The 12,289-nt window shown below is 40.5% G+C and overlaps 1 protein-coding gene across 7 annotated transcripts in view; it reads left to right on the plus strand.

The window, feature by feature from the left end:
- The window catches only part of APBA2 (amyloid beta precursor protein binding family A member 2), a 2,738,723-nt gene that overhangs the window by 2,236,443 nt on the left and 489,991 nt on the right, over window positions 1-12,289 (plus strand). For all 7 annotated transcript variants that reach the window (XM_044078549.1, XM_044078553.1, XM_044078554.1 and 4 more), the window contains one exon: window positions 6,427-6,612. In XM_044078549.1, coding sequence (XP_043934484.1) covers window positions 6,427-6,612 — 186 coding nt within the window. The remainder of the gene's footprint in view (window positions 1-6,426; window positions 6,613-12,289) is intronic.

Below are 12,289 nucleotides of genomic sequence, written 5' to 3' on the forward strand. Positions count from 1 at the left end.
TTCTCTCTGCAAAATGCTGCTTCCTTTAATCTAAGACTCTCATTTCCAGACAGCAGCCATTTTCCTTATACCCTGTACTCCCTCTTCAACTCTCCTGATCCAGTTATCTCTTTATAGCAAAGTAAATCTGTGTCTTATCACCTCTTTCCTTCCTCTCTTTCGCTGCATACCGGCAACACTGTTTATGTCTGCCATTCTTCCTAAGCTTCTCCATTCTTCTTATATCACTGGTAACTGTCCATTGCATGCCTTGTACTGGCTTTGTCTGAGCTTTTGTATATGGCTGCCATGTTGTATTCCAGTTATGGCTAACCATTTATATCAGTACCAAATGTAGCTGTCAGATAAACTATATGATTTTGAGAGGTTTGAGACCATAAAATTTAATGGCAGAAAAAGTTCTGTTTTGACCCTCACAGTGAAATGAGTGATTTCTTTCACTGAAACAAATTTGAACACAGCCAATTGTATGGTGATATTTTATATAAAACCAAGATTTACTTGGTATCATTTTAAGTCTCTTTGACAAAAGTTGCAAAGATGTTATGTTGTACAGAGCGTGCTGCTTGGAGTAGGGGTCAGATATGCAACCTGTTTGCTATTTGCCTTGAAATCGTGTCTTTCAGATGAAACATTAAACAAGTATCCCATTTTCTTGTCCTGTTTATAGCTTAAATGAAGGAGAAAGAATGATATAAACTTCCATGGCATTTGCTTGGTGAATAGCAGGAGAATCTTTATGCTTCAGTTGTGAATAGTGAACATACAGTTATTCCATAAACATTCGACTGTCACAAATGATCCCAGACACATTCCCCTACAATCCAATGGTAATGACTGTAAGAAGTGTTTTTGCAGGGGGCTAGCCTTTGTGCTTCCCAGGGGAGGACTGTTCCCTACACCTCACCCTTATGTGTGCTAACTCTACTGTCCCATGAGCAGAAATGCCCCATTAAAGTGTCAGGTGCTTTCTCATGGAGTTCTCATTGTGCTTAAGAATGTAGCCATCAGTCACTTATAAAAATGACTGTGAGCAATTGTGTTTAAGCAGCGTCTTCTCATTCTTATATAGGGTAATCAAATGTTCACAGTGTGCTGCCTTAAGTTTCCCAAGTTCTTTATAGATATTATTCTGGAACATGGTTGAAACAGGTCTGGATTGGATTAGTTTAACACACACACACACACACACACACACACACACACACACACACACACACACACACACACACACACACACACACACACACACACACCTCAACATAGTTCTGTGACCTGCACCACATTGTTTATAATTCTGGACTTTTTAGCTAGCTGAGTGCAGACTGGATTTGACTAACAATGTTTCCTCTGTTTTAAATGTCTGATGTATGCCTGTAAAAGGATCTTGATACAAAAACAAACTCCTACCCTATTTCCTAGTCTTCCTCAGGCCTTTATGTTTTCTCTTTTGAGACATTACTTCTGCAGTCTTTGTTTCTCACAGAGCAATGAGTTGCTCCTTCTTAAAGAGGTCCTCTTGGAGGAAGTCATTATGTATCTCATATTTGTCACTAAAGAAAGTTTTCCTCAGATAAATACTGGCACCTGGTTATGTACTGTTGTAGAACTATGGTCACTTTTATATAACCTTCATTTCAGGCTTTGGATTTCCTGGTTTCAGATATGTTCACATCTGCACCATTTACCTTGCCTTTTATAGTAAGTAACCTCTTAATTCCCTTTTTCTTACGCACAAGATGATGAAAAGATAAACAGTACTCATGAAGTAAGAGATGTTTGCTGACAGTCAAGTGAAACTGCTGCTCAGGAAGAATCATTGTGTAGACATGGGCATTTACTGTCACAACAAGGACAACCTATTAATGTTAGGCTAAAATTTCAAAACAGGTTTGGAAGACAGATTCTAGTGATAGTGTATTTTTTTAGTTAATCTTATGTAGGAAATTCTTATGCATGCATTGTGAGCACTGCTGTGTTATGTTGAAACTGCCTAATTGTTTTGCTGATGCTACAGCTTCTGTTTTGTAGGCAGCCTGGTCTCACTGAAGCAAATAACTGAAGCTGATTTTTGTTTTAATATGCTGGTAAAACAGATGTGCTAGAGGCTTAAATGGCGGATTTCTAAATTATCCTCCCAGTCTTTGTACGGTTTAGAATAAGATTTTCAATTTGCCCTTAATGTTTTAGCAGCATCCCTCTGGTTTATATGTGGCGTTTATGTTCATTCCAAGAAGTTAGTGAATTTTCCGATGGGAAGTTCTTGCTTGTTTGGTAAATCCAATTAAACTATTAGACAGAAATGTAGCTGAACTAATGAATTTTCTAAATCCAATTAGCAAACTATTAGAAAAAAAGGCTGTAGCTAAATCAGGGAATTATCTAGAGAAGTAGAGTTGTTTTATCCACAACACAATGAAGATTTTGATCATGGAGTATGGAACGTAACTGTCTCCACAGGGTTCGAAGATGTATATCTCAGTGACATGGCTTTGGTGATACCCAATTGGACTGTGTTTATGGATATGATAAAACCTTCTGACCACCTGGATCCATCGCTTTACACATCACTCACCATCTGGATTATATAATCCTTTGCTTTAAGCAGCAGTCATGCCTTTACTTTTCTGCTGTTGCAGTTTTCTAGGTACCAGAATAGGAGACTGAACATAATATGCAAAGATAGGCTGAATAGTTTCAAGTTCCTGTCAAAGAGGTAGGGATTACACTGAGGTCATTTTTGTAGTACTGGATAATAGTGTTGCGAGTTTCCTTTATTGATTTTTATTGTTTATTTATTTTTGGTATGTTTATTGGCTTAATTGTACTTTTTTGTTTCATTTCTTGAAGTTGCCTCTATCAAATAAACATTTCTTTTACTGTGCAGAATTTCTGTTACTGTTTAGTGTTTTGTCACTTTAATAGCTGTCAGTATGCATCATAAATCCACACACTCTGTAGACTTGTTTTTGTACATCTTAACTGTCGCTGATCTGCTGTGATTACATCTCACTGATTATGTAGTAGTGTGGTCTTATGTAATACCATACCTTACTTTTAAAAAAATAGGCAGCTTGGTATTCTTACCTGATCAATGAAATGGTTGTTCTTCACTGTGTAGTAAATTATTTAGTTACGGTGGTGAGATCTGTATTTCCTGCATTTGTGGAAGCCTTCCAGTGTCTATTTATATAACAATTTATTTCAGCTGCTGTGGATCTCTCTGTTAACCGTTTCTTATTTGCTGTCCCGGGGGCAAGACAGCAAATCCCAAAGGCATTCTCACAGCAGGTTCATTTTTTTTCTTCTAGGCAATGCAGAAGTCCTACCAAACTCTAAGAATGAACAGTTGACAATTGGTCACTCAGTGTACCCTCTGACATCCAGACCACAAATCAGACATTGTTCTTTCAGAGTGTTTTTCCTTTGAAATTCATTTTCCTTTTCAAGACTCACAAAGTATATCTGTTGAAATACAGAATGCAGTTGTAGTGCATTGTTATTTGTCAAGTGACTACCCTAATATTAACAGTTACTGACACGATCCCAGGACTACAGGTCAAAGTCCAAAAACATGTACTGATTCTACAGAAGAAGCCATTTTTTGGGGGGTGGGGGATTCATATTGCTCATATCTACACACAAATGTTCAGCTGGCAAACAATGTAATTCATATCAATGTTTCATGGAAATGCCATGGTTTCCAGGTTCAAATCTAGAGAGGGGGTGATTGATGTGCCTGTGAAAGTAGGGATCTAACTGTCACCATTTGGGAGTTGGGAGTTAGCATAGTGGTCAAGGTGTCTAACACACATACGGAAGGTGCAGGGTTTGTTGATTCTCACCTTGAAAAGCATGACTAGGCTTAAAAAGGCCCTCTAGAGTCATTAGCCCAGTAATCACCTATGAACCACATTGCTGACATAATTAGCACTGTGGTGTGTATGTTATACAGTTGTGCAATAAAGTAAGGGTTTTCATTAATGTAGTTTCACATTACAGCTGTGTGAGTTTTAGTATAGCTAAAATATATTCCAGACGGCTAGAGTTCAAGCCACAGATGGGGGGAGTTAATTATTTCTGCCTTTGAGGGTTGGCTGCATGTCATAAGTGATATAACTGCCTTGGAATTGTCATGTCTTGACAGTGTAGCTACACTGTTAATCCAGGGTGCTTGTGCTGAAGACAAAAGCAGGGTATCAGCTTGTTTCTTATTTAGAGATTTGTGTACTTTTAACTGTACACCTTTTTTCAGATGGCATTTCCAATTGTGGTTGTAGTTCAAATCTTAAACCAAGTATTAAAACAAAAAAGGAAAGGGGGAGAGAAATACAAAGTGCATTTGCAGGCTGTCCACTTAGCATTTTAATATATTCACTGTAACCCATTTGAAAGTGATTAAAGAAAAACAGTAGCAGAAATCTTCAGGAATAGTAAAGATGGTTTTCTGGTCTTGCATTTGGGATATCTGACCACTCACATTAATGAATTTCAGACCTTTTAACAATGTTCCATGAGAGATTTTGATGTCATATTTCTTCAGCATATAAATCAGATCAGCATGCCAAAATCATGGTGATCTTAACAATGTCATAGTTTCCTTATATACTGCTGAATTCTGTTGCATTTTGAAAGCAGAAGGCATTGGTCAAAGATATGAAGGAATCACAGCAACTTTATATGATGCTCCTCCCCACCTGAACTGAATTCTTAGCCTAATACATTCCTCAGATTGCAATGTTAAGAAATAGATCTTCTTTTAAGAACTGTTTCAGAAGCTTTAAATAAGTTCTCTGAATATGAGTTTTATCCCTGATGCCTCCATGCTGTATGAAACAGCATGCTGACATCTTCACAAAGTTTTTTTATAAGTGATTCCCTGCATAAAACATTTTGAATGAGTGATTACATGCTGGACCTTAGGAAGTGGCAAATTGAGATTAAGATGGCTGAAAATGTTAAGCTGTACTGTACAAGACTGTAATATGAATTCAGAGTTGGGTAAAAAGCTGATATGTTGTTTTCCTACCGTGTTCCACAAAGTTTAAAAATATCTTCTTAATTTTGTCAGAGTTCAGTAGCATTAGATTTATTTTGGCTTCAGGGACTCCATGCCACAAAGGGGCGTGTGTGTCTATGTGCGCACGCAGGGTTGTAGGCAAAGAAGTTATGTATTTCTCTGCACTCTGATATTGCTCTAATAGTAATTCCTTTTTTCTCTTCAGGTTACATTAGGATACTGGTTAATAGTTCACAGGTTGTTTCTTATTAGATGTATATTCATCCATCCATCCTCAACCCCTTTTTCTCATTTTGCACATGGGATCAGTGTGTCACTTCAACAATGACAGTCATCTCGAGCCAAGGTTTACATCACCGGGTGGCTGGCCCTGCCATGGTAATTTATCCATGCCAGTCACTCGCACACACATTCACACCTTTGGCCAGTTTAGAATGTCAAACCCACCTACTTCATGTCTCTTGAATGTGGGAGGAAACCGAAGCACCCAGAGAAAAGTCACATGACCGCAGGGAGGACATGCATACTCCGCACAGAAGGCACCTCAGCCGAGATTCGAACGAGAGAACCTCTTGCATTGAGGTGAAAACGCTAACTGCTGCACCACCGACGCCGCCCCCTTATTAGAGAGATACATATATATGTATGTGTCTATGTGTGTGTATATACATATATATATATATATATATATATATATATATATATGTGTGTGTGTGTGTGTGTGTGTGTGTGTTGTGTACTGTACACCCATGTTTGTGGTTATGTACTGTACAAAGCTAGTTCCACAGCTTTTTGCAGTATGGTAATTGTAACTCCAGACACTATTTGTGTGTGTGTTTCTGTTTGCGTGCACATGAGTGTGTGTGATAATGAAAGCAAGTAAAGCATTGCTTTAGTCAGCAAAAATATGCAACTCTATTTCTTATGAAGCATCACTCAGCGGTTATATACTGGTGAACCAAGCAGAATAATGAAACGATACAGAATAATACTATGAAGATTATTTGCAATGAAAGTCTGCTGAGTTTTTTTTTTTGTTAATAGGGTAATCCCACTAGACACAAGTGTGCCTTTTCAGGAGAGGTTCTGGGGCATTGTGTGGTTAATTGACTTGCTCATAGTCACAGAGTAGGCAGATGAAGGTAAAAGGAATCAAACCCTCTACCCTGAGCTATAGGAAGCAGCTCATTAACAGCTTAGAGCTTTAATTCTCTGCACTTAGTGCCAGAGAAGTTAATGGAAGATATACAGTGTAAGCAAACTTTCACTAAAATGTGAACTTGCAAATGCCATGCAGACAGTAATACTATCACTCTATGAAATTTGATTAGCAGGTTCAGGTGTAAAATAAATGGTTCTTCGTGTCTGATTTGTAGGACATTTACTGATTCTTCTTTTCTTTTCAGGAAACCATGATGGATCATGCATTAAGAACTATTTCATACATCGCTGATATCGGTAATATTGTTGTACTGATGGCAAGGCGTCGTATGCCTAGAACAGCTTCTCAAGACTGCATTGAGACAACTCCTGGAGCACAAGAAGGAAAGAAACAGTACAAAATGATATGCCATGTCTTTGAATCAGAAGATGTAAGTGCATACAAATGATACGTAGTCACCTGTGTGATTCAATTCAGCCCTTTTGATATAGTCAGCTTTGCTTTACCAAACAGCACATGAATTTACTATACTTCCCTGATATGTAATGGAGTTGTTGCAAAAGCATCATGCATTCATCTGTTAGTGCTCTTCTCACAACAGTGAAAGTTTGGACATGGTCATGCTGCTTGGCCTTTCCATCCTAACAGTACAATTACAGTCTCTACTTACACACCCATTTGGCACACACTTGTATACACACAAACACACAAGATGTCTCAGGTGTAAATGCAGACATGCAAGTAATGCCACACACCTTTCAACCTCTTACCACAAGAAATCCGTGCAAAACCCAAAATAATAGAGGGACAGATTTTAATTATTGCTCTTATAAACTTAGAAAGTTGCTAGAATAACAGGATTTGTATTAACATACATTTTCTTAAGGATACGATGCATGAAACTCAACTATATGTTAGTATTTAGTGACTTCAAACCTCACTCATTTTCCAGAAAATCAAAAATTTTATGAGGAACAGACCAAAAGTATGAGGCAAAAGCTGGACATTTGAGAGGTATGCTGCAATTTAAGTATTACTCTCTACTACTACTTTTGAAGTATCATATTCATGGCTAACTTGCCCCAACCTGGAAAGCTGGGATGTAATAATACTATGGCTTTTGCAGCTACTTTTGTTGTGTTTTGAGGCTCTTTCTAGTACTACTTCATATGCTTGCTGTTGGATTTATCACCAGATGGTCTTTTGCCTTTTTCATCGTAGTGCTGAGCCTGCATGTAGGTGGCTAGTGTAAGAAGCAACATTGTTAAGTCTCATATCTTTTAGCATTGCACCAGGAACTGGGCAGTGTGAGACATGTTGTTAAATAACAGCAGGCAATATACTAAAATGCAGAAGACAAAATATGAGGTGTAACATAGAAAGATGAAATGTGGAGATCATTGTGCTTCAGTATTCAATATTATTTGACTCGTTCCATCCAAGATCTTCCTTTTTATTAAATGAAACAGATTATGTAGTTTGCTTTGCCTTTCATTGCTGGTTGTCTTTTGTTCTACATTAGTAGTGTAGATGTCTGTGCTGTTATTACAGATATGGAAGGCACCATTATTCCATGAAGCTCAGTCCATGAATCGCACTGGGCATTGAATACTTTTATTCACATGTATGTTTGAATAGCAACAGCAATAGCATTTGATGCAATGTGACGTCAAAGTGAAGGTACACATACCTGTGGAAAGGAAACAGGGGACCTAGACAGAATGCAGAGTGTAACTAAGGAGGCAACAGGGAACCCGGAATGAATACAGAGTGTAACTAAGGAGGCAACAGGCAACTCTGAGTTCATAGGTTCATAGGCTGGTACTAGGCTATCAGCCCTAGGGCCTATACAAGCCTAGCCATAACAATTCCCTGGCTATTTCTTCCCACATTATTTACTTTCCTGGACCCCTGTCTAGCAGGGTGACTGACATGATCCCTGGGGTGAATTTCCTTTCTCCCATCCAATCATCAAGGTTCCTCTTGAAGAGGTCAAAAGAGGCACTCTGCTTGACATGTATGGGCAATCTATTCCAGAGTCTGGGGAGTCTCTGGGTCAGGAACCTATCCCTCCAGCATGTTTTGTTTATTGTGATGACAAGGTTTAGATCCCTGGAGCGTGTAGCTCTGAGGGATTGGGATTTCTTTAAGTGTAGCATGTCCAACAGCTCTGGGTTTGACATGGCCTTGTATGTTAAGCAGAGATCGCCTCTGAGTAGACGATATGCGACAGAGTATAGCTGGAGTTTTTTAAGGCGGTCAGCGTAGGGCATCTGCTTTAGGCCTGTGATTCTTTTAGTGAGGTATTTCTGAGGCCTTTCCAGTTGTTGCAGATGTCTTGAGAGGTACATACCAAATGGGGCGTTGTATTCTATAATGGGTCTAATGAGGGATGAGTACAGTGGGACAATGACCTCCTTTTTTCTGGATGAAAAGCCCTTTGTGATGAGGTGTGCCACATAGAAGGATTTCCTGACTGTTGTGGCGATGTGGTTATCGAAGGTGAGACCACTGTCCACCTGTGTCCCTAAGTCTCTTATCACACTTTCTGTGTTTAGTGTACTTCCACCTATATGGTAATTCATGGATACATGTTTTTTCCCAAAGGGATAACAATACATTTCTTGGCATTGAGCTTGAGCCCATGGCTCTGGCACCAAGCATCTGTTTCTGTAAGGCCCTTTTGTAGAGTATCCACATAATTTGGGGATTCAATAATGGCTCCCAGTTTGCAGTCATCTGCAAACTTTGTTAGCCAGAGTCCCTTAGTGTTGACCTGTACTTCAGAGAAGTAGATGCCAAACAAGAGCGGCACCAGGACTGAACCCTGAGGTACTCCACTTGTCACTTGTCTGGAGCTGGATTTGGAGTCAACTACTTTTACAGTGTGGGTTCTATCAGTAAGCCATTTAGCAACCCATTGGGTGACATAGGGATTAATGCCCAACTTAGTAAGTTTATCTATGATTCCAGAGTGGGGGATGGTGTCAAAGGCCTTGGCAAGGTCTAGATAGGCTGTGTGGACCACCTTACCCTTGTCCATGGCTCTGGAGACTGATTCAAAGAAGTCAATCAGGTTCAGGAGACAAGATCGGCCCTTCAAAAACCCAAACTGGGTGGGGTCCAGTGTTTGAAGGTTGCCAATGTCTTTGTTAATAAGTTCCATGATAATACGCTCCATGGCCTTGCAGATAAGGCTTGTCAGACTGATGGGACGGTAGTTTCCGGGATCCAAGGTGGATCCCCCCTTGTGGATTGGGATAACTGTAGCTCTGCGCCACTCAGTGAGGCTATGATTAAACATGACACTTAGGTGAGGTGCCAGTTCATATTGTAGTTCATGTAGTACACAGCCCAGGATGTCATCTGGTCCCATGGATGCTGTATTCTTGGCTTTAGAGAGTGCGTTTTGTACCTGTGTGGCCGTTATTACTGGAATTTGGCAATCTTCCGGTATTGAGATGGGCCATTTAGGGGGTGAGAGGGGGGTGAAGTTGGCACTGAATCGATCTGCCAGGATATTGGCGATATCCTTCAGATCAGTATATTTAATGCCATTCTGTTTTAGCTCAGAGCAGATCTGAGCATTGCCATTTAGATTCTTGACATAGTTATAGAATGCTTTGTGGTTGTCTTTGGAATCTTTGGCAATTTTATTTTCATAACTAACTTTGGAGGATTTTATGAGGCATCTCAGTTTCTTACTGAGGCTAGTAAGGGAGTTTTTTGCATCCTGGGATTTTCCTCTTTTCTGCAAAAGTTTCTTCCTTTTGTTGTAAAGTTTGTTTATGGCAGGGGACCACCAGATTGGCTTCCTTTTTTTGGATGAGAGCATTTTGGTTCTATTTGGGATGGCACGACTGGAAAACCTCCCTTATTAGCCTCAACAAAAACTTGAGATCCCTCATCAAAACCTCTAAAGCCAGCTATGAAGACAGAATTGCAGCAGACACTAAAAACAATGTGAACGCAGATTGTAACTAATAAGGAAACAGGAAACCCTGAGTGAATGCAGACTGTAAGTATGTTCGAAAGACCAAATTACCACAGTAACAACTATAAATAAATGCAGTCTGAGGGTTATGCTGCTCAATGCTAGAAGTCTAAATCTCAAGATGCACTTGCTCGAAGCACTCCTCAAAATGGAGAACATCGATATTTGTGCTGTAACGGAGACCTGGTTTAAAGCAACAGAAAGCACGTCTGCGCTGTCAGGCTATAACTCATTCCACACCTTTTGGCCCCAGAACATGGACCGAAGCTCCAAAGGTGGTGGTGTTTCCATATTCCTAAAGGATATGCACACCTCCAGACTAGTAGCCCAGCATAACGCATCTGAGATACTTCAGGTACAACTATCATTGGGTAAGACAGGGATTCAGGTCATAGCCCACTATAGGTCCCCAACCATGTCCAAGGACTCTCACTCCACATTGCTAAGCACCCTGGAAACTATTAGGGTCCAACCCAGCACTCTCATACTAGGTGACTTCAACTACCCCTCCATCAACTGGGAGGGTGATCTAATGGTTAAGGTGTTTGCCTTACAAACACAAGGTACAGGGTTTGAATCTCACAGGGGATAACTGACTAGGCTTAAAATGGCTCGCAAGGGCAGTTAGCCTACTACTAATCTATGAACCTATGCACCAATACACTGGCCCAGTACTTACTGGAATTCATCAGTTCCAATGCCTTGGACCAGCTAATTCTTACCCTTACTAGAGGAAGCAATATCCTTGACCTGGTTATTACTAACATGAGCAACTGTTGCTCTGCACCAATAGTCAATTCCTCCCTGGTGAGATCCGACCCCAAACTAATCACTATGGAAATCCACATCTCACCCATACCCCTCACAAAGGTAAGCACAATGAAAGACTTCTCCAAAGCTGACTTTGGGCTCCTAAAAACAGAGGTGGCTAACTTCACGGCACCCATGTCAATGGAAAACAGATGCATGACTGCCGAATCATACACCAATGCACTGTATGAACACATACATAAATGCATGGAACTAGCCATACCCAACAGAACCAAGATGTTCTCCTCCAAAAAAAAGAAGCCAATCTGGTGGTCTCCTGCCATTAATAAACTCTACAACAGAATGAAGAAACCATTGCAGAAAAAGGTGAAGTCCCAAGACTGGAAAACCTCCCTTATTAGCCTCAACAAAAACTTGAGATCCCTCATCAAAACCTCTAAAGCCAGCTATGAAGACAGAATTGCAGCAGACACTAAAAACAACCACAAAACCTTCTGTAGTTATATCAAGAATCTCCATGACAATACCCAGGTTTGCTCTAAGTTACTGCACAATGGTACCTCCTATACTGAGCTAACAGATATTGCCAACATACTGGTCACCAGTTTCAGTGCCTACTTTACCCTTCTAACCCCCCAAAGGACCAATCACAATACCGGAGGAATGCCAGGCACCTAGCATTACTGAAGCACAGGTTAAAGCTGCATTGTCCAAGGCCAAGAATACAGCTACCATGGGGCCCGGCAATATCCCTGGATGTGTTCTGCGTGAACTACAAAGTGAACTGGCACCACATCTGTGTGCCCTGTTCAATCACAGCCTCACCTCAGGCTTTGGCTCTACTGAATGGCACACTGTTACAGCCATCCTCTCCATAAAAGAGGAGCAACTACAGACCCTGGGAATTATGGCCACATTAGTCTTAATAGTCTGATATGTAAGGCTATGGAGTGCATCATCATGGACCGCATCATCATGGACCTAATTAACAAAAATATAGGGAATCTCCAAACTCTAGATCCCAATCAGTTTGGTTTTGTGAAAGGTAGCTCATGACTCTACCTGGTTGACTTCTTTGAGTAAGTCACCAGAGCTGTGGCTGAGGGCAAGGCAGTTCATACAGCCTTCCTCAATCTGGCCAAGGCCTTTGATACCATTCCCCACTCAGGAATTATTGATCAACTCACCAAACTAGGCATCAACCCCTATATCACTAGGTGGGTTGCAAATTGGCTCACAGATAGAACCCACAGTGTGAAAGTAGCGGACTCCAAGTTTGACTGCCGACCAGTCATGAGTGGAGTCCCACAGGGATTGGTCCTGGGTCCTTTCCTGTTTGGCA

Source organism: Protopterus annectens, chromosome 7.part1, assembly GCF_019279795.1.
Source record: "Protopterus annectens isolate FY-2018-M chromosome 7.part1, PAN1.0, whole genome shotgun sequence".
In the NCBI taxonomy this organism is placed as follows: Eukaryota; Metazoa; Chordata; order Ceratodontiformes; family Protopteridae; genus Protopterus; species Protopterus annectens.